The 26,250-nt window shown below is 53.2% G+C and overlaps 13 protein-coding genes across 13 annotated transcripts; 3 read left to right on the forward strand and 10 right to left on the reverse strand.

Annotated features, from left to right (window-relative positions):
- Positions 1-68: 68 nt before the first annotated feature.
- PV08_02555 (uncharacterized protein) lies at positions 69-962 on the reverse strand (the record flags this gene model as incomplete). Its single annotated transcript, XM_016376913.1, has 1 exon — positions 69-962. The coding sequence occupies one exon, from the start codon at positions 960-962 to the stop codon at positions 69-71; it is 894 nt and encodes a 297-aa protein (XP_016238483.1).
- Positions 963-1,729: 767 nt separating this feature from the next.
- PV08_02556 (uncharacterized protein) lies at positions 1,730-5,060 on the reverse strand (the record flags this gene model as incomplete). The annotated part of the gene is made up of 3 exons (XM_016376914.1): positions 1,730-4,888; positions 4,957-4,990; positions 5,047-5,060. 3 exons carry the CDS (start codon positions 5,058-5,060, stop codon positions 1,730-1,732), a joined length of 3,207 nt encoding a protein of 1,068 aa, XP_016238484.1.
- A 479-nt stretch (positions 5,061-5,539) lies between these two features.
- On the forward strand, positions 5,540-5,863 carry PV08_02557 (uncharacterized protein; the record flags this gene model as incomplete). The annotated part of the gene is made up of 1 exon (XM_016376915.1): positions 5,540-5,863. The coding sequence occupies one exon, from the start codon at positions 5,540-5,542 to the stop codon at positions 5,861-5,863; it is 324 nt and encodes a 107-aa protein (XP_016238485.1).
- Positions 5,864-5,939: 76 nt separating this feature from the next.
- On the reverse strand, positions 5,940-7,010 carry PV08_02558 (uncharacterized protein; the record flags this gene model as incomplete). The annotated part of the gene is made up of 1 exon (XM_016376916.1): positions 5,940-7,010. One exon carries the CDS (start codon positions 7,008-7,010, stop codon positions 5,940-5,942), a length of 1,071 nt encoding a protein of 356 aa, XP_016238486.1.
- A 761-nt stretch (positions 7,011-7,771) lies between these two features.
- PV08_02559 (uncharacterized protein) lies at positions 7,772-8,446 on the reverse strand (the record flags this gene model as incomplete). The annotated part of the gene is made up of 1 exon (XM_016376917.1): positions 7,772-8,446. One exon carries the CDS (start codon positions 8,444-8,446, stop codon positions 7,772-7,774), a length of 675 nt encoding a protein of 224 aa, XP_016238487.1.
- Positions 8,447-8,699: 253 nt separating this feature from the next.
- On the reverse strand, positions 8,700-9,392 carry PV08_02560 (uncharacterized protein; the record flags this gene model as incomplete). The annotated part of the gene is made up of 1 exon (XM_016376918.1): positions 8,700-9,392. One exon carries the CDS (start codon positions 9,390-9,392, stop codon positions 8,700-8,702), a length of 693 nt encoding a protein of 230 aa, XP_016238488.1.
- Positions 9,393-9,579: 187 nt separating this feature from the next.
- On the forward strand, positions 9,580-12,398 carry PV08_02561 (uncharacterized protein; the record flags this gene model as incomplete). Its single annotated transcript, XM_016376919.1, has 4 exons — positions 9,580-9,776; positions 9,835-9,962; positions 10,016-11,797; positions 11,851-12,398. The coding sequence occupies 4 exons, from the start codon at positions 9,580-9,582 to the stop codon at positions 12,396-12,398; spliced, it is 2,655 nt and encodes an 884-aa protein (XP_016238489.1).
- A 370-nt stretch (positions 12,399-12,768) lies between these two features.
- Positions 12,769-13,500, reverse strand: PV08_02562 (uncharacterized protein; the record flags this gene model as incomplete). Its single annotated transcript, XM_016376920.1, has 1 exon — positions 12,769-13,500. One exon carries the CDS (start codon positions 13,498-13,500, stop codon positions 12,769-12,771), a length of 732 nt encoding a protein of 243 aa, XP_016238490.1.
- Positions 13,501-14,309: 809 nt separating this feature from the next.
- Positions 14,310-16,268, forward strand: PV08_02563 (uncharacterized protein; the record flags this gene model as incomplete). Its single annotated transcript, XM_016376921.1, has 1 exon — positions 14,310-16,268. One exon carries the CDS (start codon positions 14,310-14,312, stop codon positions 16,266-16,268), a length of 1,959 nt encoding a protein of 652 aa, XP_016238491.1.
- A 1,151-nt stretch (positions 16,269-17,419) lies between these two features.
- PV08_02564 (uncharacterized protein) lies at positions 17,420-18,097 on the reverse strand (the record flags this gene model as incomplete). The annotated part of the gene is made up of 1 exon (XM_016376922.1): positions 17,420-18,097. The coding sequence occupies one exon, from the start codon at positions 18,095-18,097 to the stop codon at positions 17,420-17,422; it is 678 nt and encodes a 225-aa protein (XP_016238492.1).
- Positions 18,098-18,430: 333 nt separating this feature from the next.
- On the reverse strand, positions 18,431-20,593 carry PV08_02565 (uncharacterized protein; the record flags this gene model as incomplete). Its single annotated transcript, XM_016376923.1, has 6 exons — positions 18,431-18,465; positions 18,524-18,887; positions 18,947-19,516; positions 19,568-19,647; positions 19,701-20,409; positions 20,486-20,593. The coding sequence occupies 6 exons, from the start codon at positions 20,591-20,593 to the stop codon at positions 18,431-18,433; spliced, it is 1,866 nt and encodes a 621-aa protein (XP_016238493.1).
- A 2,265-nt stretch (positions 20,594-22,858) lies between these two features.
- Positions 22,859-24,362, reverse strand: PV08_02566 (uncharacterized protein; the record flags this gene model as incomplete). Its single annotated transcript, XM_016376924.1, has 4 exons — positions 22,859-22,942; positions 23,002-24,096; positions 24,149-24,277; positions 24,324-24,362. 4 exons carry the CDS (start codon positions 24,360-24,362, stop codon positions 22,859-22,861), a joined length of 1,347 nt encoding a protein of 448 aa, XP_016238494.1.
- A 741-nt stretch (positions 24,363-25,103) lies between these two features.
- PV08_02567 (uncharacterized protein) lies at positions 25,104-26,099 on the reverse strand (the record flags this gene model as incomplete). The annotated part of the gene is made up of 3 exons (XM_016376925.1): positions 25,104-25,301; positions 25,380-25,618; positions 25,688-26,099. 3 exons carry the CDS (start codon positions 26,097-26,099, stop codon positions 25,104-25,106), a joined length of 849 nt encoding a protein of 282 aa, XP_016238495.1.
- Between the last annotated feature and the right edge of the window lie 151 nt (positions 26,100-26,250).

Below are 26,250 nucleotides of genomic sequence, written 5' to 3' on the forward strand. Positions count from 1 at the left end.
AGATATGTTTATAGATTGAGCTATAGCACCAGCCAGTTAACTACCGACTCCCTCGCGTGTCTTTCGATCTAGCCAAAGTAATTTGCCAGCATGTCTTCGTGCAACCCAATCTGCTTTGGTTCCCATCCAAGCTCCTTCTGAGTCTTCTCGCTCGACGTAGGATTGTCCATGGCCATCGCGTAAGCGAAATAGCCAAGGGACTGAGCACCTTCCTCGACACTCACGCACGTAGCAGGGAGGTTCAGTCGCTTGCCGATCAACTCCTGGGTGTCCTTGAGCAGGACCCCCTGCTCGGCAACAGCATGGTATGTTCCGCCGGACTGGCCCTTCTCCAGAGCAAGACGAAGCAGCACGGCAGCGTCCAGACGGTGACAGGCCGGCCATCGCGCAGACGCATCGGTGTAGATCGCACGGCCGTTCTTGCGCGCCATGTCGACGAAGATCTTTGCGAAGCCTTTGTCGCCTGCGCCGTGGACCGTGGGTGCAAAGCGGGCAATCATGCCCCGGATATTCTTCTCCTTGGCCAGAGACAGAAGGAGATCCTCGGACTTCCAGCGGTCATAAGGGCCGGCCTCGCGTGTGATCTCGGTGTCCTCGGTGGCGATGCCGCCTTTCGCCCTGACCATGAGGCTACCAGAGGCGATCATCAACGCTTTGCCCGAGCCGGCGATGGCGTCCGCCATTGCGCTGATGGCCGCCCGATCAACGGCGGTGTTTCGAGCCATGTTGCTAAAGTCGTGGATGAAGCCCAGGTGAAGAACGGCGTCGGACGCTTTCGCACCACTCTTCAGTGCCTCGAGATCCTCCAGGTCTCCTCGGAGGACTTCGGCGCCAGCTTCGGTGACTGCGTCGGCGGAGGCATCGCTACGAGCGAGACCGAGCACTTGGTGACCGTGGCTGAGCAGCTCTCTGGTGGCGGCGGAACCGATAAAGCCTGATGCTCCTGTGATGAAGACGCGCATGTTGGACAACTGATGTTGTCTGTTAGACTAGAAGCTTGCAAGAAAGAGGACGGGGTGTTTGGGACAATGTGAGGCAAGTCAAAACAACTTCACAGAATCTGCTTCTCTCACGAGCCTATTTATGCACACTCTGTTCCTGAACAGTCCGGACATTGCCTCAGGGCATTAGGACGGAGGTAAGAGCATCTCCCATAGCCTTCCGTGTTGCGAAGCTCGATGTTAGTTTTGCCAGCGCAGAGTACTCATTGGAGAAAAGCAACAGACGAGGTCCATCTGGGCCGTGTCGAAACAATGATGTGAGTGTCATCGGACGGTAAGGAGGAGAGAGTCCTACCTGTCTTGGTCAGGAATACGAAATGTGGTTAGCGCCATATCCGGGAGAACAGCAACCTCTTCGTGCTACAGGCCACAGATTACCGAGCAGGGCCAACAATCCTCCGCCTATCGAGGTCCAGTTGCTCTGAGAGCACCGCTGGACGATGGGAGAACAACGACGACCTCCTCATGCTACAGGCCACAGACGACCGAGCAGGGCCAACAATCCTCCGTCTATCGAGGCCCAGCTGCTCTGAGAACGCCGATGGACGATGGAGTAAACAGGTCTTCTTGACACACAGACACGCAATCCACTGAGGTAGCTGTAGATATATCTCTATTAGTCACTCTCGCAGCGGTTGTAATTCCCTGTCTACCCATAAAACTAAAAGAGATCTACACCAAGTCTCTCTAGCCAAGTAAATGGTCGCCACTTCAATCCGGCTTCTGACCTAGCCAGCCCGCCCTCCTCGAACGGAAGGATTGTTTTCAGATTCCTCAGCCTGTTGCCTACGAAGCTCAGCAACCTCTTCATCGCCTCCATCATCTTCATCGTCGTCATCCTCCTCATCCGAATCAGCATCGGCCTCTGCATAAGAGGCATCATCATCAACGAGACCTTGTCCTTCGCTTTCTGGTCTACGCCGTTTCTGGAAGTCTTGTGCATGCGCTGATGCAATGACGGTTCCAACTCGCCGCAGAGCCTGCATGCCAGGTGTAAGTGGCGCGCCTCCCGTGGGTGTTTTCGACTTGCGCAGTCGTAATGATGAGTCGCGGCTGGCTTGCTCCTCCAGGTCTGCGCCCGTAGCAAAGCGACCATCGACCGGTCCGATCGTTTCTGGGATGCCAGAGGTGCTCCTCGCATCTTCTGGTGCAGTCAACCTGCCAATGCCTTCAGGCGCTTCTGCAATCTTGTATGGAAGCGGGATATCCCTCGACGCACGGAATTTGCCAACATTGTTACAGTGCTCGTTCTCGACACGAAACAAACTCCACATTCCTCTCCGCAAAACCTCGGCTAGACTTACGAAAAATGACATCAAGGCCGAATGTTGAAGATCTGACACAAAGATCGCATAGAATATCCATTGTTGTCTGAGTAACACATCTGCGATGATTGCAACATAGTAGACCCAAGCCTTTTTGTAGGCGAGCTGATCCCGGAGAAAGAAGTTCTTCGACCAGAAGTTGCCGAGACTCCAATCCAGGTACACGTCCCAGAACGCAGAGTAGATTCCATTGATGGCAGCGAAGGTGATGAAGATGGCGCGCATGCGGCTACTCTGCTCAATCCGGAACATCGACAAGGTCATATAATATGTGATGTTGCAGCAGTATTTCGCAAGGTTGGCAAGGTGAGGAAACCAGTTCCGCGAGTCGTAGTATCGCCGCAGACATTGCAAGGCGCGCCAAATAGCGGGCAAGGTAGTAAAGAAACCGAGGAGGCGAGAATGATTTGAGTTGCATTGTGCAGGGTTGTTCCAACCGTTGGCATACAGACAGAAAAACGCTTCGATCTGGCCCATGGCGTAGGTCTCAGAGCAGTACATGTCTCCGAGGAAGAAGTCGCGGAATTCGACAGGATATAAGCCTGCTAAGAGCAGTCGGAGGTTTGAATAAGCCCACCAGCGTCGCGAGTGGTGGTACAATACCCTGAACGGGAGAGCCATAATTACGAGAGACGTGAAGATTAGGATAATCGGCAAATAGACGTAAAAAGTCCCGCTCGCATCAATCTGAAAGTTGATGTAAAGGAACAACCCGTTCAGCAGGAGAAAGAAGCAGGGTAGTTCCGACAATTGTCGCCAGTCAAGAACGTGTCGCGTGTCATACTCAAAAACAAAGACATAATTGATGTGATACCGTGTCCATATCCGGCAGTCTAAACAGAACAACAGGAACAGGAGAAGCGCAAGGAAGTATCCTGCATAAATTTGCAGCAAGTACGCAGTGTGCACTCGGACCACGGGATCTGGGCCAAACAGGCGATCAGACGCATTAATCAGTCCGGAAATGCTGAAACAAGTACCCGCGGCAACGTACAGGCCGTTGCGGAAGGTAGTACCAGACTGATCACCCGCGCCGAGCTTTGAGCGTAACTTTCGAACAGCAATCTTGTGATTGCCTCTCTCAAAGTATCGAGAATACAAATCCTCGACGGCCATAAGATGATTGTCGACAACATCACTTTGAACAAAGTAAGCGTTGTTAACCTTCTCCGCCATATACCGCAGCGGTGGCCGAGCTTGAACAGCCTTGTCATACTTCTTGTTAATTTTTCGGAAGCCAGTTCTGTTCAGGATGGCATAGGATTTGAGCAACTCGAGGCCGCGGTAGAATTCTTGCAAAGCAAGTTTGAGTCGTCTCTTTGCAAATCTGTACGGTACGTCGTTCTGGACTCTTCTTCTCACATAGTCTCGTTTGGCATCATCCTCTATTCGCTGTTGGGCTCCCGGGCCCGGCGGAGAACACAACTTCTGCATGGCTTTGCTGGTCTTGCCAATGGTGGTACGGCGTCCCAAAGCATCTTCAATTGGTTTCTTAAGGAAGTTGGGTCCGGAACCATTGGCTTGGCCGTTCTCTTTTCCATTTGTGCCATTTGAATAGGTGTTGTCGTTTAGGTCCTGATATGTGCCAGACTCGATTTTTTTGTCCTTTAGGATTTCCGCCAATCGGCGGTCACGCATTTCGTGTAGTTGCATTCGTAGCACTTGAAGTCGAGCAGAAGCCTCCTCTTCTTTCATCTTGTAGAAGCTTTCGATCTTGTCCAATTCTTTGTCCAGGAAGAGGAAGAACTCCGCCTGCTTGGCATCAAGCTCCTTGTATGCTTCCAACTGCACGTCATTCACGGCGGGCTGGTCGAGAGCTTGTGCCGAAAACAGCCTCCGTAATCGTGAACGAGGGAAAGTGTGGACCAACGGTTGGGAGGAAGATCGACCTTTGGTGTCCTTGTCCACGTCGCGAGCCCTAAATAACCTCCGGGCAATACTGCCTCTGAGCCCTCGGTTGGGCTGTGAAGACGTCTCACCGACATGGTACGCATCTGGACCCTGGGGTACCTGAGCAGCCTCTGGTAATCTCACGAGCTGCTGCTGACCTGATGATTCTCCTGGCGCCGTTTGATTCGGTTTATGAATGACTGGGCTTATGGCAGGATCGGGCAACTCCAGCGCTGCGAAATGCCCGGGGGTTTCTCCGTCGTCTGGTGGTGTCCCGATGATACTTCCATATCTCGTTTGCCATTTGCTTTGGTCATTCTGGCCTTTGGCAAGCGGCGTTCGTTCCGGCGTAGAAAATCTACTTGTATCCTGACCAGGGCCATTCGGAATCAGAATCGGCGGTGACTGGGCAAACCAAGTCCTGCTTTCGGCTTGTTCCAACGGCGGCCGTTGAGCACCGGCTCTTTCTTCTTCCGGGGCCACCTCTTCGATTTCGGGAAGCGACCGTGCTGTATTAGACGTTCTGGGCCGCGGCCGAGTGAAATCATAATGCGTGAAGGGTATCCTATCCGACGAATCTTCAGGTACGAGTGCAGGGCGGGCAGGTTCGGCCGGAGTCCGATTGATGTTTCGAAGAGCCTTGGAGATGGCCTTGATCTTCTTTTTCCCTTGCTGCGACAGTGAGCATATGGAGTGTCGTTGGGAAGGGGACTGCTTGCCTTATAGTTCAGGTACTTGACTCTCCATTCCGGGACGGCTTCGTCCTCCAGTTCCCTATTGACGTCAGTGGTTGTGTGTGAGGTTAGCAAAAAGTGACCATCTCTACGCACTTTGCGAACTTCATGGCCTGGATGGTCACGCTAACGGCAGTCGCGATGTCCCATGGGTGCGTTACTCGCCCATGAGCACGATGGGAGAAGGAGATCCATCAAGGCCACAAAGTAAGTGCACCGCGCAGACGGACCGCCGAAACTTTGGAGCTGGGAAGACACAAGGTACCAGCGTCATACACGCAGCCGTTGCGCTATTGGTCGCCGCGTCGACACGTGTGAGAACCGGCTTCGTCCAGGCGGGCGACGGAATATTCGATTCAAATGACGCCTCGTTCACTGCATAAGCGGTTCCTCTTTAGGGCAAAATGATCTGTCAGACCACATTCCATGACAGCAGCAGCCACAGGGAGGGGAAGCTTCACCAATATTGTAAAATACACATTCTCCCAACATTGGTTGCTAGCCGAGAAGCGAAACGACATACAACAAGGGTATAGGCGAGCCAACAATCATCATCAACCGACTTCAGATACACCAACCGCCGCTCACAATGGTCTACACTATCACGGTGCACTTGCGTGCCAAATCGTCCGACCCAGCAATCATTCAAAAGCTCAAGAACAAACTCATCGAAGCTTCGAGAGTCTACTCCAAGGACAAGGAGACCATTTCATGGTTCGTCATGCAATCCGTCCACGATCCACGAGACTTCACCATTGTCGAACGCTACGAGCAAGAGAGTAGCCAGAAGTATCACCTGGAGAACCCATACTGGAAGACTTTCGATCCCTACGTGAAACCGCTGCTCGAGGGCGAGATGGACCTGAGGAGGTTCGAGGAATTGGATACCAGCAAGGACGTCTTCGTTGAGTAAGACTACAAGGTCTAGGGGGATTGATGTCTTAACCGCCGGGAGGCATGTTGGCGTATGTCAAAAGCACTTTTCATCTTCAACTAGCATCGACGTACCGGTCAAAAACATCTGCGTAGAACTTTTTTCCAACGTCTCTGTGACTTCGGATCTTCGTCCTGAGCTGTGCTTCGCCCCAGGTGTCGTATTGTCCTTGGAGGAACGGGCTGTCGATCCTCTGACCTTCTGCCGACTCGCTCGTGTGCCATCGATTCTGGTCAAAGTGCTGCCACAAGGCCTGCAGATCTCTTTTGGTCAGATCAGGACGGACCCCCTGGAAAAACGGCACGCTATACCGATCGTAATCGCCCGGCGGGAGGAGGACACGATGAGTCGTAGCTTTGCACACACCATTCGTAACCACCTCAAAGGCTTGGCCCATGTTGACAACAAGCGTGTTCGGCACAGGGGGGACGTCAAGCCATTCGCCACTCTTCGAGAGCGCTTGGAGCCCCTTGATCGATGGGTTCGACGCCTGTAGCAGGAACGTCATCCAGCCTGAGCTGTCCTTGTGAGGCCCGACGCCTTGTGTGTGCGCGTCCCCTGTTGCATCGGTCGAGTCTGGCCGGTAGTGCACGAGCTTCAACCTGTCTTGAGGGCCCGTAAAGCAGGCCAGACTATCCTTCGGTAGTCCCAATGCTTCTTCCACCAAGGCGAGAAATCGAGACGCCACGTCCTGCAGAGCCGCGACGTAGGCCTCCACCTTCTCGCGCAGTGCTGGGATGTCGGACGACTTGATCCATTGATTCGGGCCTTGCAAGCGGCTGTACAATGGCAGCGTGTTATCCCGGCCGTATTTGTCCTCCAGCTCATTCGCAAGTTCGAACTGCTCTCGGTGATCCTGGGCTTTGGCTGTAGTTTCAGATCCAAATTTGCTGTAGCCGAGAAAGTGGGGAGAATTAACCAGTGCTACCGACTCTTTGACATCTTGTGGCAGACCAAAGAGCGGGGGCAAGATGCGCACAAGATCGTCGATGGTGGAATAGACAGGGCTGTAGTTCGCCAGATACAGGAACCCGACCTCGAGGAGCGCGTGGCGCAGTTCCTCGAGTACTTCAGCCCGAGTGAGCGAATTCTGCGCTTTGCTCAAATCGATGGTCGGTATAGACATGTCAACATGCACCCATCAAATCTTTACCAGCCCTGCATTCTGTAGAGAGTGGAAGAAAGGCAAGGCCCTCTCGAAGTGGCTTGACGACCGAGGTATCTCCATAGTCGGCTTTCTATGCATCACGCCATCGGTAGCCACTCTGACACGACACGATGCCTACAGATCACTCCTTGTAGCTCGACGTCCAAATCTACACACCGAATAATGTACCAAAGCCATAATCTGGACAACCAACGTGACTGAAAGCACCAAAGGGCGATTGTACCAACCTCGCTCCCTACCACATATGGCCAGAGGGCACAAGGCGGAGCGAAAAAGGGGTAGTCTTGGTTCAGACGCCTCTTTGTAGCACTCTAAATGGAACGACTTCACAATATTAAACATAGACGTTGTGTAACTCTTGATTACATTCATGGGCGCCATGTTTTCTCTTTTCTGAATCGTTGTCATTGCGCCTCGGTCGTCCAAGGCGAATTACCCGCACCTACACCCGAGACCGCACCCTGACCCTGAAGTATTCTCTTAGCGAAGCCTCCGAGACCGTGACACATCTCAATTGAATGAGAAGGGGTGTTGTTTGCTCGAGAGACATGCGCCTGGAAATACCTCGTAATGTCAGCAATGAGCTTCGCCCCAACAATGAAACTCCGGTGACATACAGTGGCTGGACCTCAGTCTGTTCAGAGAGACAAGCCAAAATGCCTTCCCTAATTGTCCTCTTGTGCCTTGAAACCAGATTTGCTCTCGTCAAAGGCTTCAATTCAGGCAGTCGGCTCGCCCTCGAAATCACGACGCACTCCAGTCATTCGCGCCAATGCGATAGTGTCTTCGTCTTCATTGCCGTCCAGGTCCTCGTCTCCCTTGTCATCGACGTTCTTGTTCTTTTCAGCATCCGAGCTCTTTAACTTAGTCTCCTGCTTGACGTCGTCTTCATGTACTTCCAAATCCATTCCAGGCGTGGAGTTTGTCCGGGAGGCATTTACAGTACCATGCTCAATCATCCTATCGTTAGAGGCCGTGGAAGACTGGGTTTGCAAAGCTCGTTCAGTAGCCAGGTGCGCATTGACCATCCTCAACGCCTGCTCAAACACGAATAGTGTGTGAGATTGGGGTCTTGCAAACAACGTCTGGGGGTCCTGAATAGTACTAGCAACGATCTCACCAATCCCGCCCACGTTTCTCGCAATTTCACGAAGCATTTGTGCTTGCTTTTCATACTCCTCGGCCAACTCGAGAAGCTCAAGCGCATCTTCTACATTGCGAAGGGCGACTTGGGCAAGGACTCCGGCGTCATCTCCGACGGTAAAAAATCGGCGCCAGAAGAGCGTAGACTCCTGTCTGAGAAAGTTGACTTCAATTCTGATCAAATCGGCTTGATGTTCGATGAAGGCGGCACCTTCATTAAGCGTGTCGCTCAGTGAATGTCTGGCTGCCATTACGATGAGTGACAGGAAACAGTTGATGAAGGAGAAGATGGCAAGAATGATGCCTCGGATCGTGCGACGAATTGTAGTTTAGAGATGCAGGTGCGCCTAAGATCAAGTCGATCACAAGCTTGGCGCATGAAGGGGGGGATATGACAGTTTAATGCTGTGTTGTGGACTGCTCATGTCGTAAGTCCCCCAAGGAACCACCGCCCTCTAAGCACTTCACTGCAACAAGCCACTCATGTAGGAGGAAGGGCATTCTTTACCCAGTGGTTTGAGAATTGAAAGCAGGCGGCTGAGGCCGTTCCCAAGGGTCCAGAGCGGTCGGATTTGCCTTTTTCCATGCTGCAATCGCTGCCTCGAGCTCGTCCAGGTTTCCTTGAAATGCGTCCTTGACTGGCTCGGTCCTAACGTCCCAGACATCCTCACTACTTGGACCAGTTCTCCACTTCATGGCTTTCTTACGGTAATGATCCTGGATTGCTGCCGCTCGATCTTTCGCATCCCAATTCCTTGTTCTCATGCACAGCCAAAAATCATCCCAGTGGTTTGAACATGACCGGAACGAACCGTATCGATAGATGTTGACAAACTGCCCTCCGAAGCTCTGGCAAAACATGGCATAATCAAAGGACGAGCGGCAGGATATTTCAGTCGGGTAAAGGGAATCAGGCGAGATATCAACCTCGACGGGAGTAGTATGTACCGATCTTGCTGACTTTGTTCCCTCTAAGCTCTTCTCTGAGGTGGGTTCTGTCTGTGCCTGAAGTTCTCTCACAAGCTCAAGAAACTCCTGGTTGGCTTGTTCTTCTCGAGAAAGGGCTGACTTGACCGGTTCGGCCACCGATGGAAGGGCAGGTGCAGCAATTGAGGCTGATGCCTGTGAAAGACTCGAAGAATTAGGTTCTGAGGCCTCATGGGCTTTAGGAGACTTTGACCTCCAGAACCAGTCCATCTTGACCAGTCCTCGAGATGGGTGATACGAGGAGCGGACGCTGCGAATGACGACCTGGTGCAGACTGCAGTCAACATGCCCTGGTGCTCTCGGGAAAATAAAATAAAGCCATGCACCGCCACAAGCCACAAACCACGTGCGCCACACTACGCCTTCTAGCGCGTCTGAGTTACTACGTCATACCACAATGGATTCGCAGCTGCTTCTTCCGTCACTGCGACAAGAAATCTTGACACAGGTGAAAGGTGGTGCGCGTGCGCGTGAGGAAGACTTCTCAGATGCTCATGACGCTCCGAAAGTGACTGGGATCGTCTCTACCTGTCGATGTGCCGCTAGAGCGTTTCAGCGAAATGTTGACAACCAGAACCGTGAGGTCTTACTTGGGTCGGCCAACGTCGCCTGCAGCAGCACGCTTCAGACAGTGTTATTTTCACAATGCTAGCGGATCCCGACCACGACCTACCAGACCAGTAATTCCGTCTGGAAAAAGAAAAGAGTCCTCGGAGGTAGGCGACAACGATAGCGGCCATATCGAGACAAAACCCAATGAAGGAATTCTGTTCTTTGACAGTAGGCAGCTCTCCGAGAGAGGGTGAGTTGCATTTACGCTGACTGAAGTCCAGATGTCTTCCCCCTCAAGCTCCAGTGGCTAACTCGAATACCATTTCTGAACCCTGACGCATTCCTCGCCGAATCTCTCAGGAGAGTTAATCACCCAGATCTTGCTTTGGCCGACCCGTCGAGCATCATCAAGAGAGCCCTACCAGAAAGCCTGCCTATTAAGGTCACCAAGGTCTTGCCGAGACTCAGGGAAGGAGGGGCATTTGTCAAGTTTGCACATGAGGAGGGAATCACCGTGACAGAACTTGAAAATACGTTGAAGGAGTATCTGAAAGAGAAGCCAATCAAGCCATGGTTCAACCCATTCCGGCAAGTGCGAGCCTTTCTCGTTCGAGGGAAGCCCTGGATCGAAGATCTCTATCGCGTCCCGAGTTCCCGGGTTAAAGTCGAGTTTCTGCCGACCTCGCCAGAAACGTCTGCGGCCGAATTGACGCAGGAAACACTCTATTCCCTGTTTCGAAGATATGGCAAACTGGCCGAGATCATACCCGAGCCATTTGACTCCAAGGTTCTTCCAAGATATGCATACATTGACTACACTCGGGTGAGATTTGCGACGATGGCCAAGAACTGCATGCACGGCTATGTCGTGAGTGCAGCTGGAGGAGGTGGAAAGGCAGGAACTCTACTCAAGCTCAGCTACGAACCTAGAATCAAAGCAAACTGGGTCTGGAGCTGGATCACTAGCCATCCCAGAATAGTGCTTCCTCTTGTTGTAGCACTGCTAACCGCGGCATCAGTCGCAGTGTTCGATCCAATCCGAACCTTTTTCATCCGGATGCATATCACCCATGGACTGCACTTGGAGGATCAGCCACTGTATAGATGGGCGAAGAGCTGGGTCAGTCGAGGATATGACTATATTCGCCTCAGGAAGCAGGCGGATAACAACGACAATCTGAAAATTGTGTGGGAGGATCGTCAGGGAGCAATCACTCAGCTGCAGACATGGATGATCGAAACAGCAGATACCTTCATCGTGGTGCAGGGGCCTCGCGGAGCCGGCAAAAAGGAACTCGTTGTGGACCAAGCCCTGAAAGGTCGACCCAACAAGTTGATCATCGACTGCAAAAAGATTCAGGAAGCTCGCGGAGACAGCGCGACAATTGCTGCTGCGGCCGCCGAAGTCGGCTATCGGCCAGTGTTTTCGTGGATGAACAGTATAAGCAGCATGATTGACTTGGCAGCCATGGGCACAATTGGAACCAAGACTGGATTTTCCGAAACGCTCGATACGCAATTGGCGAAGATATGGGGCAACACCACCACTGCTTTGAAGAAGATTGCGCTCTCTCACCGGAACAAGAAGGATGAAAAGGAGGCTCAAATGCCGGACGATGAGTGGCTCGAGGCTCATCCTGAGTATCGACCTGTGGTTGTGATTGATAACTTCTTGCACAAAAATAACGAAGGATCTGCTAGTATCGTGTATGACAAGTTGGGTGAATGGGCGGCGACATTGACCACGCAGAACATTGCGCATGTGGTTTTCCTCACGACAGATGTGTCGTTTACGAAGTCTTTAAGCAAGGCGTTACCTGACCGGGTTTTTCGCCAAATCACTCTCAGTGACTGTACACCAGAGGTCGCCAAGAAACTCGTGTTGCAGCATCTCAAAACCGGGGAGGATGACACCGCGGGAGCCGAAGGGGAGGAGAAGATGTCGCCTGCACAAATGCAGAATAACATTGACGAGCTCGATAGCGTCATCCAGGTCCTTGGAGGCCGATTAACCGACTTGGAATTTCTCGCCCGCAGGATCAAGACTGGCGAAACACCCGGAAGTAAGTGCATAATCCGTTTGGTCTTTGCGGACATTGCCTAACATCTGTTGCAGAAGCTGTACGGCAGATTATCGAGCAATCGGCCTCGGAGATTTTGAAGATGTATCTTCTCGATGTCGACAGCGCCAGCCGCAGCTGGACCCCACAGCAAGCGTGGCTACTCATCAAACGTTTGGCGTCTGATGAGGTCCTGCGATACAACGAACTGCTTCTTGATCCTCTCTTCGCCAACGGTGAACCTGTCCTGCAAGCACTCGAGCAGGCAGAGCTCATCACGATCACCTCCACTAATGGGCGGCCCCACAGCATCAAGCCCGGCAGGCCTGTGTATCAGTCGGCGTTTGAGTATCTTACCGACGATGAAGTCCTCAAAGCACGACTCGACTTGGCCATTCTTTCGCAACTGATTAGTAGTGAGACCAAGAATGTCGAAAAGTACGAGAACGAATTGAGGATTCTGGGCGAATTGCCGGGGACGCCCAGCGAGATCAAACCACGAACGCAATACTGTTTGGCCAAGGTGATGGGATCTCAGATGAAGATATCTCAGTACGAGACTGAAAGTGGTAAGCTGAAGAAGGTGCTTTCGAGCAAGTTCTAGTGTGAAAGAATGAAGGCCATGTTGCGGCATGGATAGAGGTGCACAGGATCATGTCGTTTTCCCCTCAACCAAGTTTGTATGATATACGTGAGATATATACCCCGGTCCAAGATCTCCATCTGGTGTGGAACAAATCAATAGTGTCAAAATACTATGCCGCAAAGTATCGGCTTCGTACCCACCTGCTTGTTGACCTCACTCCGTATCGAGCCAAGGCATTGATATGGTCGAACTGCTCGCGCCTCCCCCTTGACTGAAGAAGAGGGTGATGCCGCCGTTGAGCAGCCGCGGCTGGCGAAACCCGAGTGAGCGATCGATGTTCGAGCGATGGCTGTATTTGGTATCCGGGCAGGATTTTTCGGATCAAGGTTCAAGTCTTCTTCGCGGCCAACAGAAGGACAGGCGGCCGCTTCAAAGTTTCCAGCAGCCAGGGGCGTCTGCTCACATGTCCATCCAAGGGCTTGGGCTCTCCCAGATGGGTCAGCTGAAAGCCTTGCTCGATCAACGTGTTGACATAAGTTTCAACCGTGCGATGGTATTTCGTAACCCCTTCGATAAACCACGACGTCCGACGCTCACCCTCGCTTTGGTATCTGTCTAGTGGCCAGTGGAGCGCTGTGCCATCCTCGTCCCGTATCCATCCGACCGGATTCGCCGTGCAGGACGGGTGCTCGACCGAGAAGACGAACATTCCTCCCTGCACGAGGCACCTCCAAACTGTCTGAACCACAGCCTTGTAGTCGCTGATGTAGTGCAGGGCCATGGAGGACGTGACCAAATCGAAGGTCTCGATTTCGGGTGAATGACTCTCGATCGAGCGACACATGAAGTTGATCTTGTCGTCTGCGGTGAGGCTTCTCGCCTCGGCAACCATCTTTTCTGACACGTCGATTGCCTCGACGTACGCTGCGCCCTGAGAGCGTCCGTACCGAGCAAATTCGCCGAAGCCGCATCCTAGATCGAGAATCTGCAGCCCAACCAGGCTGGGGAGTAATTTCTGAAAGGCGGGCACTTCCAGAGCTCCATTCAGGCCTGTGTCGTTCTGGCGGAGGTCTCTGTACCGCTGGAAGAACTCGGGGTTGTCATATACGTTTTGCGGCATGATATTTCGCTCATCTGGAATATTTTATTCACGTCGATCGGGAAATGTTTGGTCGATACTCGCAGGTCAGACGATACGCACTATTCTCGTCAGAAAATCTACAGACATCTAGACTGATGGAGTCGACCGGGGAGCAGGGAAGCAGCATGACATTAGGCCTGAAAGTCGGGGCCCTTCGCAGCGTGTCCCCTTAGACATCGTTAATACTGAAACTTCTCTTGAGACGAGACATACCGAGGGAGTACGTAAGAGTGGGAGCAGGGAGACTCGCGGAAGGGTGTCTTGAACAGTTCGACCACTGACTGCTTGAGCTGCCAAGCACATCTACATGTCCATCAAATTCTCTTGCTCGTGAGCGAGTGGACGGTTGCTTCACCCTATCTCTGTTGTGTTTATGATCTACGGTATGCGGCCGCGGCAGACGTCAAGCCGATGAAATACGAAGCTCAGCCTCGTTCCTGGCGCGCACTTCACAGACAAACCTGTGTAAGGCATCCAGTCAGCACTATCTTCAATCTCCATCAACTCCCTCCCTGCTATCGACCTAAACACGTCCATAGACAGATCAACAAGTCATGGTAGGCCCTCAGATTCACCCAGGTGTATGGTACTCCGTATAGTGCTTGCCAAAGTTGTCTTGGATCCAACCAAACTCAAGCGGATCTGAGCCCGCTACATTCCACCTCGCGAGATTCCATTGATTGGGCATTCAGCCCATGAAGCGTACAGGAGCCTCTTTGTGCGTATCTCTCTACCTGAGACACCTTGCCGTGGTCTCGTAAACAAATATACAACTCATCATTGGCGCCATGAGCTTCTCACAGGAAAGCTATGTGACCATCCTTCGACGCACCATCACCTCGTTTCTCACAACACACCCGTTTTTGGCGGCTCTCACAGCTCTCGTTGCCCTCTGCATCATCACGCGAATCTTCTCAGGACTCGAACTCAAAGCAAGCACCAAACAGCGACAGAGCCGAAATTCACCAACCGCCACTCCGCCTCCACTTCTTCCCTACTGGATTCCATGGCTCGGTCATGGGCTCAACTTCGCGCTCGGCGGCAACGACTTCCTCACCCAAGCATCCAAGTCGCTGGGTGCACATGGCTCGATCTTCACGCTGTGGATGGCGAACAGCAAACACCACGTCGTCACCGTACCGGGCATTGAGAAACAACTGATATCCCGAGAAGCGCCGCTGACATCGGAACCCTTCATCTACCGTATCATGGAGAAGTTCTGGGGTGACGGGGGCTCGGTACGAGCGACCGACCCCGCTGCAGTCTGGGGACCTATCCATGGCGCACTCAACGCCTTGATGCGCGAGGACTTTGTAGCCAGCGCGCTCAGCGACACAGTCAAAGCTCTCGAGACCGGCACGTGGAACCTGATCTCCGGGCTGGACTCGCCCGTCGACCAGACCATATGGGAGCGCGAGGCGGACGTCCAAATTGTGTCGCGAGGGTCGAGAAGCGACAACGACGACTCGCTTTTCGTCGCCGAAGCCGAGCTCTGGCAACTCATGCGGTACTTTGTAGGCGAGATCGCCACGACGGTCCTCATGGGCCGCGACTTTCTACAGAACCACCCGGCCTTCATGCACGACCTGTGGGAACTGGACGAGAAGTTCAACCTCTTCGTCGCCGGCGTGCCGGGGTGGTTTCCCAGCATGGCGGCCGCGGCCGGTGCACGCGAACGCGTCCTCGCGGCGATCGCGGACCACCACGACGCCATGTTCAAGTTCCTCGACGGCGGTGACCAAGACCCCGGGTCGCGCTGGGCCGACATGTCGGACGTGAGCCCCGTCATCGTCAAGCGCGCCGTCGAGTTTCGCAAGGCCGGTGGCTCGCGGCGCGCGTGGACCACAGGCAACGCGGCCATCGTCTGGGTCATGAACATCAACTCCAACGCCGTCATCTTCTGGATGATCTGGTACATTTTCAGCGACGCCTCTCTCGTCGACGAGCTCCGCAGGGAGCTCGCGCCGTACGTCCGCTTCGTGCCGCCGCCGACGCCGCGAGACACCGGGCTGCCTATACGAGAGGCGCCGCGGCTGAAGATCGAGCTGGGTGCGCTGTGGACGAAATGTCCGTTGCTCAAGGGCGCGTTTTTCGAGACGATGCGTCTCGAGGCCGCGAGCATGAGCTACAAGAAGATTGTCGAGGACTTTGTCGTGTCCGAGTCCGAAGACGACGCCAGGATGCTGGGCAAATCCGAACCGGAGAGGTTCTTGCTACGGAAGGGCGAGTTCGTGTGTATACCGCACGGCGTCCACCAGACCGATGAAAAGTATTTCCGCGACCCGACGAGATTTGATCCCCGGCGGTTCTGGGCCAAGGAGGATGATGGCGTCGACGTTGATGTCGTCACCTCCAACGATGACGATGGGGAGGAAGAAGAAGAAGAAGAAGAGGAAGGAGGAGGAGGAGGAGGAGAGAACAAATCTTCCACTGCTACTACTGCTACTTCTAGACCTACCAATCCGGAGGCGCAAACGGGAACAGGAATGGGAAACTACGGCGCGAGTCCAAGACAGGTCGATTATGGCACGATGCGCGTCTGGGGAGGCGGGAAGCACATGTGCAAGGGCAAGACGTTTGCGGAACGAGAGGTCTTGCTGTTCGTCGCGGCCGTCGTCATGCAGTGGGACATGGCGCCCGTTGGAAACGGTGGGAGGTGGGTTCACCCTGGGAGAAAGCCCGGAGGCGGTGCCGTGAATCCTGTCGAGCCTGTCCGTGTCAGGATGAGGCGTAGAGAGGGGTGGTGAACGAAGTAGCAGCAGCATCATCATCATCATCATCATCATCATCATCATCACCGAATCACAAAGTTGCGTATTTGTAGATAGAGACCGGGGGGTGGTGAAAGAACCAGCATCGTCCACCGCGCCCTGGTTGCCTATGTGTAGATAGAGACCGGGGGTGGTCAAAACATTCTTGTGGTGTCTTCCAGTAGTGGTCCAGCACAAGGCGCGGTTTGGTTTTTAACTCGGATACTAACCAACTACCTACTCGGTTCCGACGCGCGGTGTCGCCATCGCCGTCTCTTCCGTACCAAAAAAAAATTCCCGATCGGCCACTTCCGTTCGCCAGTTGAAGCTTTCGTTTCAAAGTAAGACGCCTGGTCGAAACGGTCTCGAACGTTCAGGGTTTCTGACGCGACCGTTTCCCCATCTACCCTACCGTCGAATGGTCGGACACTGCCAAAATGGGACGATACGTCTTCGAGTCGGATGCCGTCCAAGTGTGTCCGACCATATACAGCGCTCTGTCCGAAAAGGAAGGAGAACGCTCTCGTTGAGTTCATGTACGGATTGACTGGAATGACACCGCTCGGTTGGTCAGAGGTGGAAAGAGGCAGGCCGCTGATCGGGAACGAATCATCCGGGGGGAGAGAACCAATTCGGGCCTCATGTCGCCTTGACTGGGTTTGTTTGTCCACCTTTTCGGCAGGCGCTTGACTGTGGCTTTCTCGGCTCCGTGGCATGCTCTTGCGGTCTACTCCGGTCTGGTCGAGGTTGGAAAAACATAACGTATCCTTCAAGTATGCTCGGCCCTGGCGTCATTGGATGTCATGTCGGATGCCTCGCTTCCAGATCAGTTCGTCATGGGGTGAGTGAGCCGCGACGTCGGGAAAGCATTTCTGTCGCCTCGAACGTTCAAGCGGGATATGAGAGACGAGACGAGACGAGGTGTTCGGCTCGTGCTCAGAATATACCCTGAATAGGGGACACTCATCCGCGCATTTTCCGACTTGGATTTGATGATGGCGATAACCAACGAGCATTCATTTGCCGTCGTCCAGGACACCCGAACCGGACCCCGAGTCTTGACCATGAGGTCGCAATGTTGTTGGTGCAGCGCGGGCATAGCATCCTCGTAGTCGCCCGTGCACCTCCGTTTTCTGTCTCCTAGGCACTCACGTCGCCTTCTCTGCCGTAGCAGTGTGTGCCGTACCATTTTCACTCGTCGAGGCTTCCTCCTGCCCCATCGAATCCACGTCTTCCTGCGCCGCCTCACCCTCCTCGTGCCCAACCCCCACACCCTTCTCCAGGCCCTCGCACTCCTTCAACATCCACTCCGCACACTCACTGGCGCCTTCCTTCGCCGAGATCTCACTCTCGAACACGGCATCTCTCCCCGCGGCGTTGGCGATCCCGGGGTCCGCGCCGGCGCCCACGAGCGCCTTCACGACCTCCAGGTGCCCGTTCATCCCCGCCCAGTGCAGCGGCGTGTTCCCGTTCACGTTCTTATGGTTCACGAGTGACGGAGCCGACTTGTCCGCCGTCGTCGCGCCGACGCTTGATCCCAGCGCGTCCGAAGGCGTGAGCAGACCAAGTATGTACTTTACGATCTCGAGGTTGCCGTTCGCCGCGGGATAATGGAGCAGGCTCGACTGCGACCCTAGACCGTCCTCGTCCACGTCAATGGCCGACGCGACGATCACCGAAGGCGGACACGAGTGGGTCGCGCAAAGATTCGTTACGACCTCCTTCAGCGAGTCGAGGTCCCCAACCCTCGAGAAGTAGATCAGGTCATCGAGTTCGTCCGGGGTGGGAGTCGGAAGAGGGGGAGCAGCAGCATTAGCAGAAGGCATCGTGATCGGGGTCTAGACAGATACTGTGGTTCGTATAATGAAGAATTCCTGAAATGACGGGTGCAAAGCGCAGCACGAGCATAAAAGTGTCTTGGGATTGATTTTCGAGGCACAAAAAAAAAGTTGAAACTCCGAGACTAGAAATGATGTCATTTGAAATTGCCCCAAACACCCCCTTGAGATAAACGCAATATACACCGTACTCCATACCAAGGCTCCCGATACGAGCCTGAATTCACTATCATAGGTCGTCAGATACCATAGATCGATCAGTACATGTCTCCTAGCATCAGTCCATTGCGGCCCCTTGTGCCTCCGCGGCCAAGAGCACCCTTAGTTCTTCCACGCTCCAAACGCCTCTCCGTCACCTAGAAGAACACCATGTCCTCGACAACAAATACCCTCGTCAGAAAGTACATCACATACCTAGAACACAGCGTTGAAATGTACCTGGACATTCAGCAACTGGGTCCAATGCACTCGGCACAGGCATCCAACCCTCCGACTGCTTTATGCGAGTGATAAAGTCTTCGGTGGGGACATAGTGTGAGCCGGTTTCGTCGTCGACAGTCTCGATGCAGGACATGACCGGTACGTTCTGACAATGATAATTGATGGTCCTTGCCAGTGCCCAAAGGAAGCCCCAATCCTTGTGGGACAGGGCTTCTAGCAGGCGAGGAAATGGGCAAGGTGTGAACTCCGCGCTGTCTGGTATCTCTGTTTCAGCAAAGTTCGACCGACGCAGGTCCGGGATACTCAGATCGTTCTCATGTGAAGGTGAAATGAACCACTATGACACAGGACATTCCATTAGCAAGCGCCAACCACAGTCTTACGGTGCACACGAACCCTGATCAAATACGTCAACACGACCGCGATACCCAGCCGGGTAGTCGGTTCCATTCCCTCGAGCTTGTTGCATAGTTCCGAGGCAAAATGACAGGCGAAATGTGAATCGGACTGCGTGCGAGGTTGAAAGAGTAGGTCGACATAGGGTCTCTCTGGGCCCAGTATTCCGTCTATCGGATAACCTTGTGACAATAGCTGATGGGCCCCCTCGAGGTAATTTGTGACAGCGCCGGGAACATACTCGACGTTGAATGCTATGTGAGGAAACGTCGTGTACTGTGCTGGCCCACGGACTGACTGCGGGGGATCAATCCACCGCTGGGGTCCATACTCCATTCTAGCTGACATGTCATAGCCACTAATGAATGTCGAAGGGGGGTTGAGAAATCGTTGGGATTCAGCAGCGTCCATGGGCAGAGAAGGGTGTATATTTTGATCCTCAATGGACTGGGGCGTGAATGGCGCCGGCCTTGGTGGAACCACGGTCGTTGGGGAGTGTGGCCTTTTGACACCTCGGTGATTCCCGCAATTGAACTGCGGATAGCCCTCGGCGGAGGAATCCAAATGATCCTACCCCGTTAGTTCCTCCCCAGTCAAGTTGGTGGCACCCGCAATACTTACAGTGTCCTGAACGTCAGCTTCTGGTCCTGAAGCAGCAGGCAACGATGCTTGGGTGCCCGGTTCTGACTTAGTGGACTGGTCTGGTATCGGTCAGCATCTAGTCATGGAAATGCAATGGCTGATTATATCATACCTTCATCGACCCCAGCCCGCCTGTCTACAGAGGCTTGATCCCCAATGGGATTCTGCGTGGTATTCAGAAATACCAAGATGTCTTCGAGGCCTAAGAAGGCCGTCGTCTCATTTCGCGGGTGCTGGAGTGTCTTCGCCTCAGATTCGGTTGAGGTCCTGGACCCGAAACTTGAAGAGATATGCTTGCCAGACCCGTCTGTGGCTTGCGGGCTTTCAATTTCGGGGTTGGGAGGCTGCGATTCGTTACGGGACTCTGATTCTCCATCAAGAGAATTCGAATGGCCAAAGGACTCGTAATCGAAATGCTCAAATTTGACAGACTCGGGTTGTTTGATAGAGCCCCTTGAGGGACGACCACCCTTTGGCTTGCGAACCCCGTGAAGGAACCTGTTTAGTTCCAGTTTCAGCTCCGCTGCTGCGCATTGAAGAACTTCAGGGAGGTCTATCATGGAAAGGACCGAGAAGATTGTCACAGCGAGAGGCCGCAACGGCGAGTGCTCCTTCACTCCGTCAAGCAGTTCGACCAGTCCAGGACCTCGCGAGTATCGGAGGCAGATCAATAGGCCTTCGAGAAGCCATTTGTAAGCCTTAGACTCATCCACCTTGCGGCTCACAAGATTCTTCTTTTTGCCTTTGCCAGTTGTTGTATCGTCGATGATACATTGATTACCCGACAACGAGCACGACTCGCAAGGCGCCGTTCCCGAGCACTGGGTTTCCAAGTATCAGATCGGAAGCAGATCTCACTGGAGCAGCTTTCACGGGGTGTTGCAGGATGACACTCACTTTGATTTTGCGGCCTCTGCAGCTGATGCATGCAACAATGATCCTAGGCTGGCTTAGTTCGGGAGCATTCCCAGCCGCTGTAGTCGAGATGTTGCTTTTGCCTGTCATACTGTGCCGAAGACAGACTCAGTAACGGAAAACCGTACTTGTAATAGAGGATAAGAGGATAAGTAATAAAGCCTCACGTTTCCTTCCTCGAACGATCCTCAAGCAGTCAAGGTGAGGTCAAAGTTGACCTTCAGAGAGATCCCATCATCGTTGATATAGGTCACCAGCTGAGGGCTGTCGTGATGTTGGGTCTGCTGCACTGTACATGCAGTACCCCCCACCCCATTTCCAACGACAGGGTTTCTAGATCCAGTCTACTGGGTGTTGCGGCTAAACATCCGACGTGATAAGGGTTGTCACAAAGTCATCTCGGACTGCTAGTGGGTCAGCGGCCACATACGGCACGCCATTTTCTGCCGTGTCGCGCCAAACAAATGCATGCTTGCCTGAGATGTCAACTTCTTGGTTTTCAAATAGCGTAGTTGCCCGCAGCATGGGGCAGCCGAATCTCAACAAGGCGGGATGTCAGTTTCGCAAAAAAAACGGTGAAGTGTACTCCGCGAAAGGCTCGACCATTGGCTTCAGACAGCAAACAGCTGGGCCCTGTGGCTTTGGTGGACTCGCTCTAGGGGCGTGAGAGGGCCGGCCATGCCCAAGCCCCGGCAGGGGGAACCCATGCTCGATTGTAACGAGACAGGCTCTCTGATTTGTGCGCCTGAAGAGGTCAGTCAGGCTGAGAAAGAGAGAGAGTGGCAGAGACGGCTGGTGACAGATCAGCAAGACAGCCAGCCCGGGGTTAGTGGATACATCATATGGGAGTCAAGGGTGGAACGCAAGAGTACATAGTAGATGCTGCGGAGAGATATGAGTATTGCCCTTACGATCTAGCGTTTGATGTTTGGATACTCAACTGCACCACGATTGAGAGGCGAGGAGAAGCTGAACATGAGGAGGGAAGAGGCACGCTTAGTCTGGCGTGGCCCGTCCAACAACATCCCAGGCTTACCGAGCTTTATGTGCAGATACGGATAGCTGAGGCGCCGATTCGCTTTGCCTTGCAAGGATCAGAGTATGTGGTGTTTGTTGTGAGTCGTTGGGCCGCGGGCACCGACCGGATGCCCCCTGACCGAAATCTGTAGTGGCTTGCTGGTCGGATGGGAGATCACTTGAGGTAGGGATTGAGCTCACCATCTGAGGAGCTAGGCACTGAGCCGTGATCCGTGATCGAAACTCACGTCGCCTGTAGTCGATTTTCAAAGTTACGGAAGTCAAACTAGTGCGATCGACCACCGCATTTATGACCCTAACGGCCACAAAGCTACCGTCGTCTCGTCCTATACTTTCGGATCGATCGCCGATCAGCAGGTAGATCTCGGCTCCCAGTCTTTCCACAAGTCATTTACTCGTCGGGCTCTGCTCGACCACTTTCACGGTAGTGCACTGGCTGTAAGTAGAGACGGCGCGATCGTCCTGAATTCCTGGAGTGGACGTCAAATTGTGACGGGGAAAATCACGACCATCTGGTGTAACAGGGCCTCAAGTGGCTATTGATCCAGGACTCTAGGAGATCTAGATTCACACTAGTAGCCTTAAATCTGTGGACAGGACGCTGGGTTCACTGGGCTTGCCGGGAACAGCTGGGCTTGTTCAATGCAGCTGGCAGGGGGGGGGGGGGGGAGTTGGCGAGATGACCTTAGGCCGCTTGACATAGAACAGGATTAGGCCGCCGGGGAAGGCATCTTCTGCGTTTGGTAGATGCAGCTATCGCTGCCATTTCCATTGCCATTGGCTACTTTCTCTGGATGACGCTGGGGTCTTGATACATGAATGCTGTAGTCTGTATCCGTACACCCATCCCCAAACCACCAGCGCGCTAGGTGAACACATACGAAATCAGGTGACAGTTGCAATGGTAGCTCCATTGATTCCAAGTAGCAGTGCAGCATGGTCAACTGTGGCTTCGTAGTAGTTCATCAGAGTCGACATTCTATGTTCCAATATCGTAATCCATCATCATCCGATCGCGTTCTTCAGTTGTATATTGGCATGTCCTATGGCAGGACCCTGGTCTGCTGTGCGACCATACTGAGCGCACCACAAAGGGGCCTTGTCATTTATAACCCACCAATGATATAACATTCGTGCAGTGGAAGATACGGCCGCCCAGTCCCTGTGGCTAGGATCTGGCCAATGTGACATTCTGGCGTTGGCTGATCACCGTGGGGATGACATCGACATGGTGTTAGGAGATGGCACGGACGCGCCCTGTTATCGGCGTAGGGGTGGTAGAAGACCCATGAAAAGGGCTTGCCATGCCGGCGAGGCTCAACCTTGCACATCAGGTAACCGCACGGCGATATCGCCAGACTGGGTGATATATCTGACCCAGGGTAATGAAGGATATTGCAACTGCAGCCAGTTAGCAAATGCCACCCTTTGCGCAACAAGCATGTGGATGAATGACAAACCTTTGGTTCGATGATTTTCAGATATCTCACCTGAATTCCACTGGTTGTGAAATATGGGATTTCGAATTTGACGTTGATAGGTCGTTTTGCTTTGCCTTCACCTGTTATGCCTCCCATGCTGCCACCAAACCCGCCGGTCATTCCACCACCGCGCTCATCGTCACCCTTAACGCTAGGGAGTCCGAGCTCTGCTCGCATCAAGAACTCCTTTCCTCCGCCAAATTGTTTGATCTTCCAGACAATGGCAGACTTCTCGGGCGCGTAGTGTACCGAACCAATGTTTGTCCGGAACCTGGGTGAATCTGCATCATCGGGCACGGGTATAATGATCTCAACATTGTTGGCGGTCGACCGCCGTTTGAACTGCGCCCTGGCCTTGAGCATATACTCAATCCTGGATCCAGAATGTGACTCAACAACACACTCTACCCATATAAGAGGCTTTACGGCGGTGTTGAGACGGTAGCTCATAAGCTCAAATTCTCCGTCCGGTGGTATAAAGCTGATCGTTCGGTCATTCTCAAATCTTGATAGCCGGACGCATTGATGAAACTTGACATCTTCCATCTCGACGGCTTTGCCACGTGTTGCCCTTCCTGTCGACTCAAACATGGCTTTGTCGTTCAGCCCCAGCCGAAGTTCAGGCATGCCTGAAAGGTAACATTTCATCTTGATGGCCCCCAGTATCTCCGACCGGAGAACGCTGCCAGTGGATGAGACCAACAGATTGAGCGATTCAATGACGTCCAGAAAGACTTCATTCTTTCGGTATCTAATGCCTTCACTTCTCCATGATACAGCATTGGTGACAGCAATGGGTGGTCGGGCTTGGACTTCGAGTTTGTGCGATTCTTGGGTAATGTACTCTTGCAGGATTTTCGATTCGGTCGTCTGAGGGTATCCAAAGTCCATCATCTCATCCAACAGCTCATAGATGATCACAAAGTTGTCGCGTATTGATTCCTCCTCTAACTCTTTGAAGTATTCTGTAAACACTTCTACGATCTTGTGGAGGAATAAGAGGATCTCTGCGGCATTTGTGTTGCGTTTTGTCAAGGCAAGGAGGTATAGGTTGCTATGCCGGATGTATAGATACTAAGCAATGTTCAGTAACCAGTATCGCCCATGTCGGAGCGCTGCGACTTACGTTGATCCCCTCATCAGAGAAGCACGGAGGCACCGCAGAAGACTCTTCCTCAGCTTCGGAGAGCAGAATGGGGAACTTCTCAACCGCTGACATAGGGACATCGCCCCGGTAGTTTCGCGCAAGCAGGGTCTGTGGTCTTTAGCAGATATCCCGGCGAGTGCGGTGTCGACATTACCTTGCCCTTCAGATCGAGAAAGAACAACGCCGACGCCATTATTCTCACGGGCGGAGCTACAGCTTAACAGAAGACAGGCGGTGACGAGTTCAATCAGCGAGGATCCCGCATGCTTTAAATCGAGAAGCGGCGAGGAGGTCGAGTTGAGTGTTCGGGCAATCGTTGTCGTGACAGACGGATACAGTTGATCTGAGGCCACTTTGGTGCCCACACTCGCAGGCGCTCTAAAGCGTGATAACGTCTTGCCCCATGGGAGCAAGATGATGCCGCCCTATCGCAGATGATGGTCGGTACACCAACGACCTGACAGGAGAGCGCGCAGGCTCAGGCACGAGCAGCTCGCCTCTCTAAAAGCGGCAACTGTCGCCTTGTTCTGCCAAGTTCCGGTAGATCTTCGGAACCAAGCCGCAGGTAGAGAATGCCTTCCGGACTCTGCATTTCTTTTCTTTTCACAAAATTCAACGCGCCCTCCAAGACAGTGCAATGCAGCATTCCCGAGAGGCCTGACATCTTGTCAGATCTCGCGGCTTATCAGTTGTTAGACTTTGCGATTCAGCGACGCGGAGACCAAGTTTCAATCGTCGGTGCCATAAGAGCTGGCTGAGCATTTTCATTCCAAGTTGCTTAGGCGGTGTCAGAGGACCCAAACATTTTCTTTCCATGTTTAAACCTGTACTTCTTACAAGGTATTCCGTAATGCAAATGCAGTTGTAACAGCAATGGAATCTCGCTCTGATACATATTATACACAAACACGCCGTGGAAAACACTCGGAGCTCATCATAAGGATGGGGGAGTCTTTTCCGGCTCTTTGACTTTGGGCGTCCAGTCTCTCTTCAAGCCCATGGGCACCAGTATTCTCTCTTTTGCAATGCGGTTCGCAACTGCGCTTCCATGCTCGAGTGCCAATGCACCAACGATGGCCAAAAGGGCCTGCGCATAAACGAGGTCGGCACCGGACGCTTCGAGTCGATCAGGCTAGAGAAAGGTAAGTTAGAGACTGGACTGCGCTTGCACAAACGGCGAACCACACAAACACAAACTAGTGATACTTACGTTTTTTGGGTGCCAACGCACTACTTCAGGTAGTCCATACTGTGTAGCCAAGTTCGACAGTGCCTTGTGATGTGTGAAGTAATCATGGGCTCCTCCCAAGAGACATTCAACAGCCTCGATCGCCGGGTGCCGAAAAGGTTCTCGACCGTGTGTATCCTGATCCTGGCCTTTGAGGAAGGCAGCGGCATCAGAGACACTCAGCAGACCAAGCGAACATTGTAATTCGACTATGCGTTTGCCTGCGTGTGTGGTGAATAAGTCAACAATGCTGGCTCTACGCCAATAGTAGGTACAGTAGGCTTTCTTACCAAAAAATGCCAGGCGGTCATTGAACCCTCTGCGACCGTGGTCGAAGCTCTTGCTTGTCACCGCTAGCCATTTCGTCTCTTCTGATAACATTTTGTCTCCGTCTCGTCCCAGGATGTTCACGTATACATCGTCGAGTTTCCTCTGATCCGTGTTGACTTTCAGGGTCGGTCGCTCTGGTCTCGTACGCACGGGAGCTTTCATGCCGGCCGGCGTCGATGCCCACCGCGGAGGACGGTCTGAGTCAACCTCCATCTCGGATCGTTGTGCACTAGCTGTCGATACATATCGAGCTTGTCGAGATAGTTTGCGATTCACAGTTCGGGTGTGTATGCATTCGCAGGTCGGTCGCTGTCGGGTTGTCTTCAGGGCGTCGAGAACGATACGGATGGGAAACGATATCTTCGAAGACATCGTGGGGAAGCGCTTGTGGTGTATGAGGCAGTATAGCTATTGTGGTACAACAACTGCGCGGTTCGATTCTGTGGTGCTTGAAGCTGGGAATGCCCATTTCTCTCGAGCCCTCCATACAGAATGGAAGTGGAAAAACTTACGGAGCCAGTGC

Source organism: Exophiala spinifera, assembly GCF_000836115.1.
Source record: "Exophiala spinifera strain CBS 89968 unplaced genomic scaffold supercont1.2, whole genome shotgun sequence".
Taxonomy (NCBI): domain Eukaryota; kingdom Fungi; phylum Ascomycota; class Eurotiomycetes; order Chaetothyriales; family Herpotrichiellaceae; genus Exophiala; species Exophiala spinifera.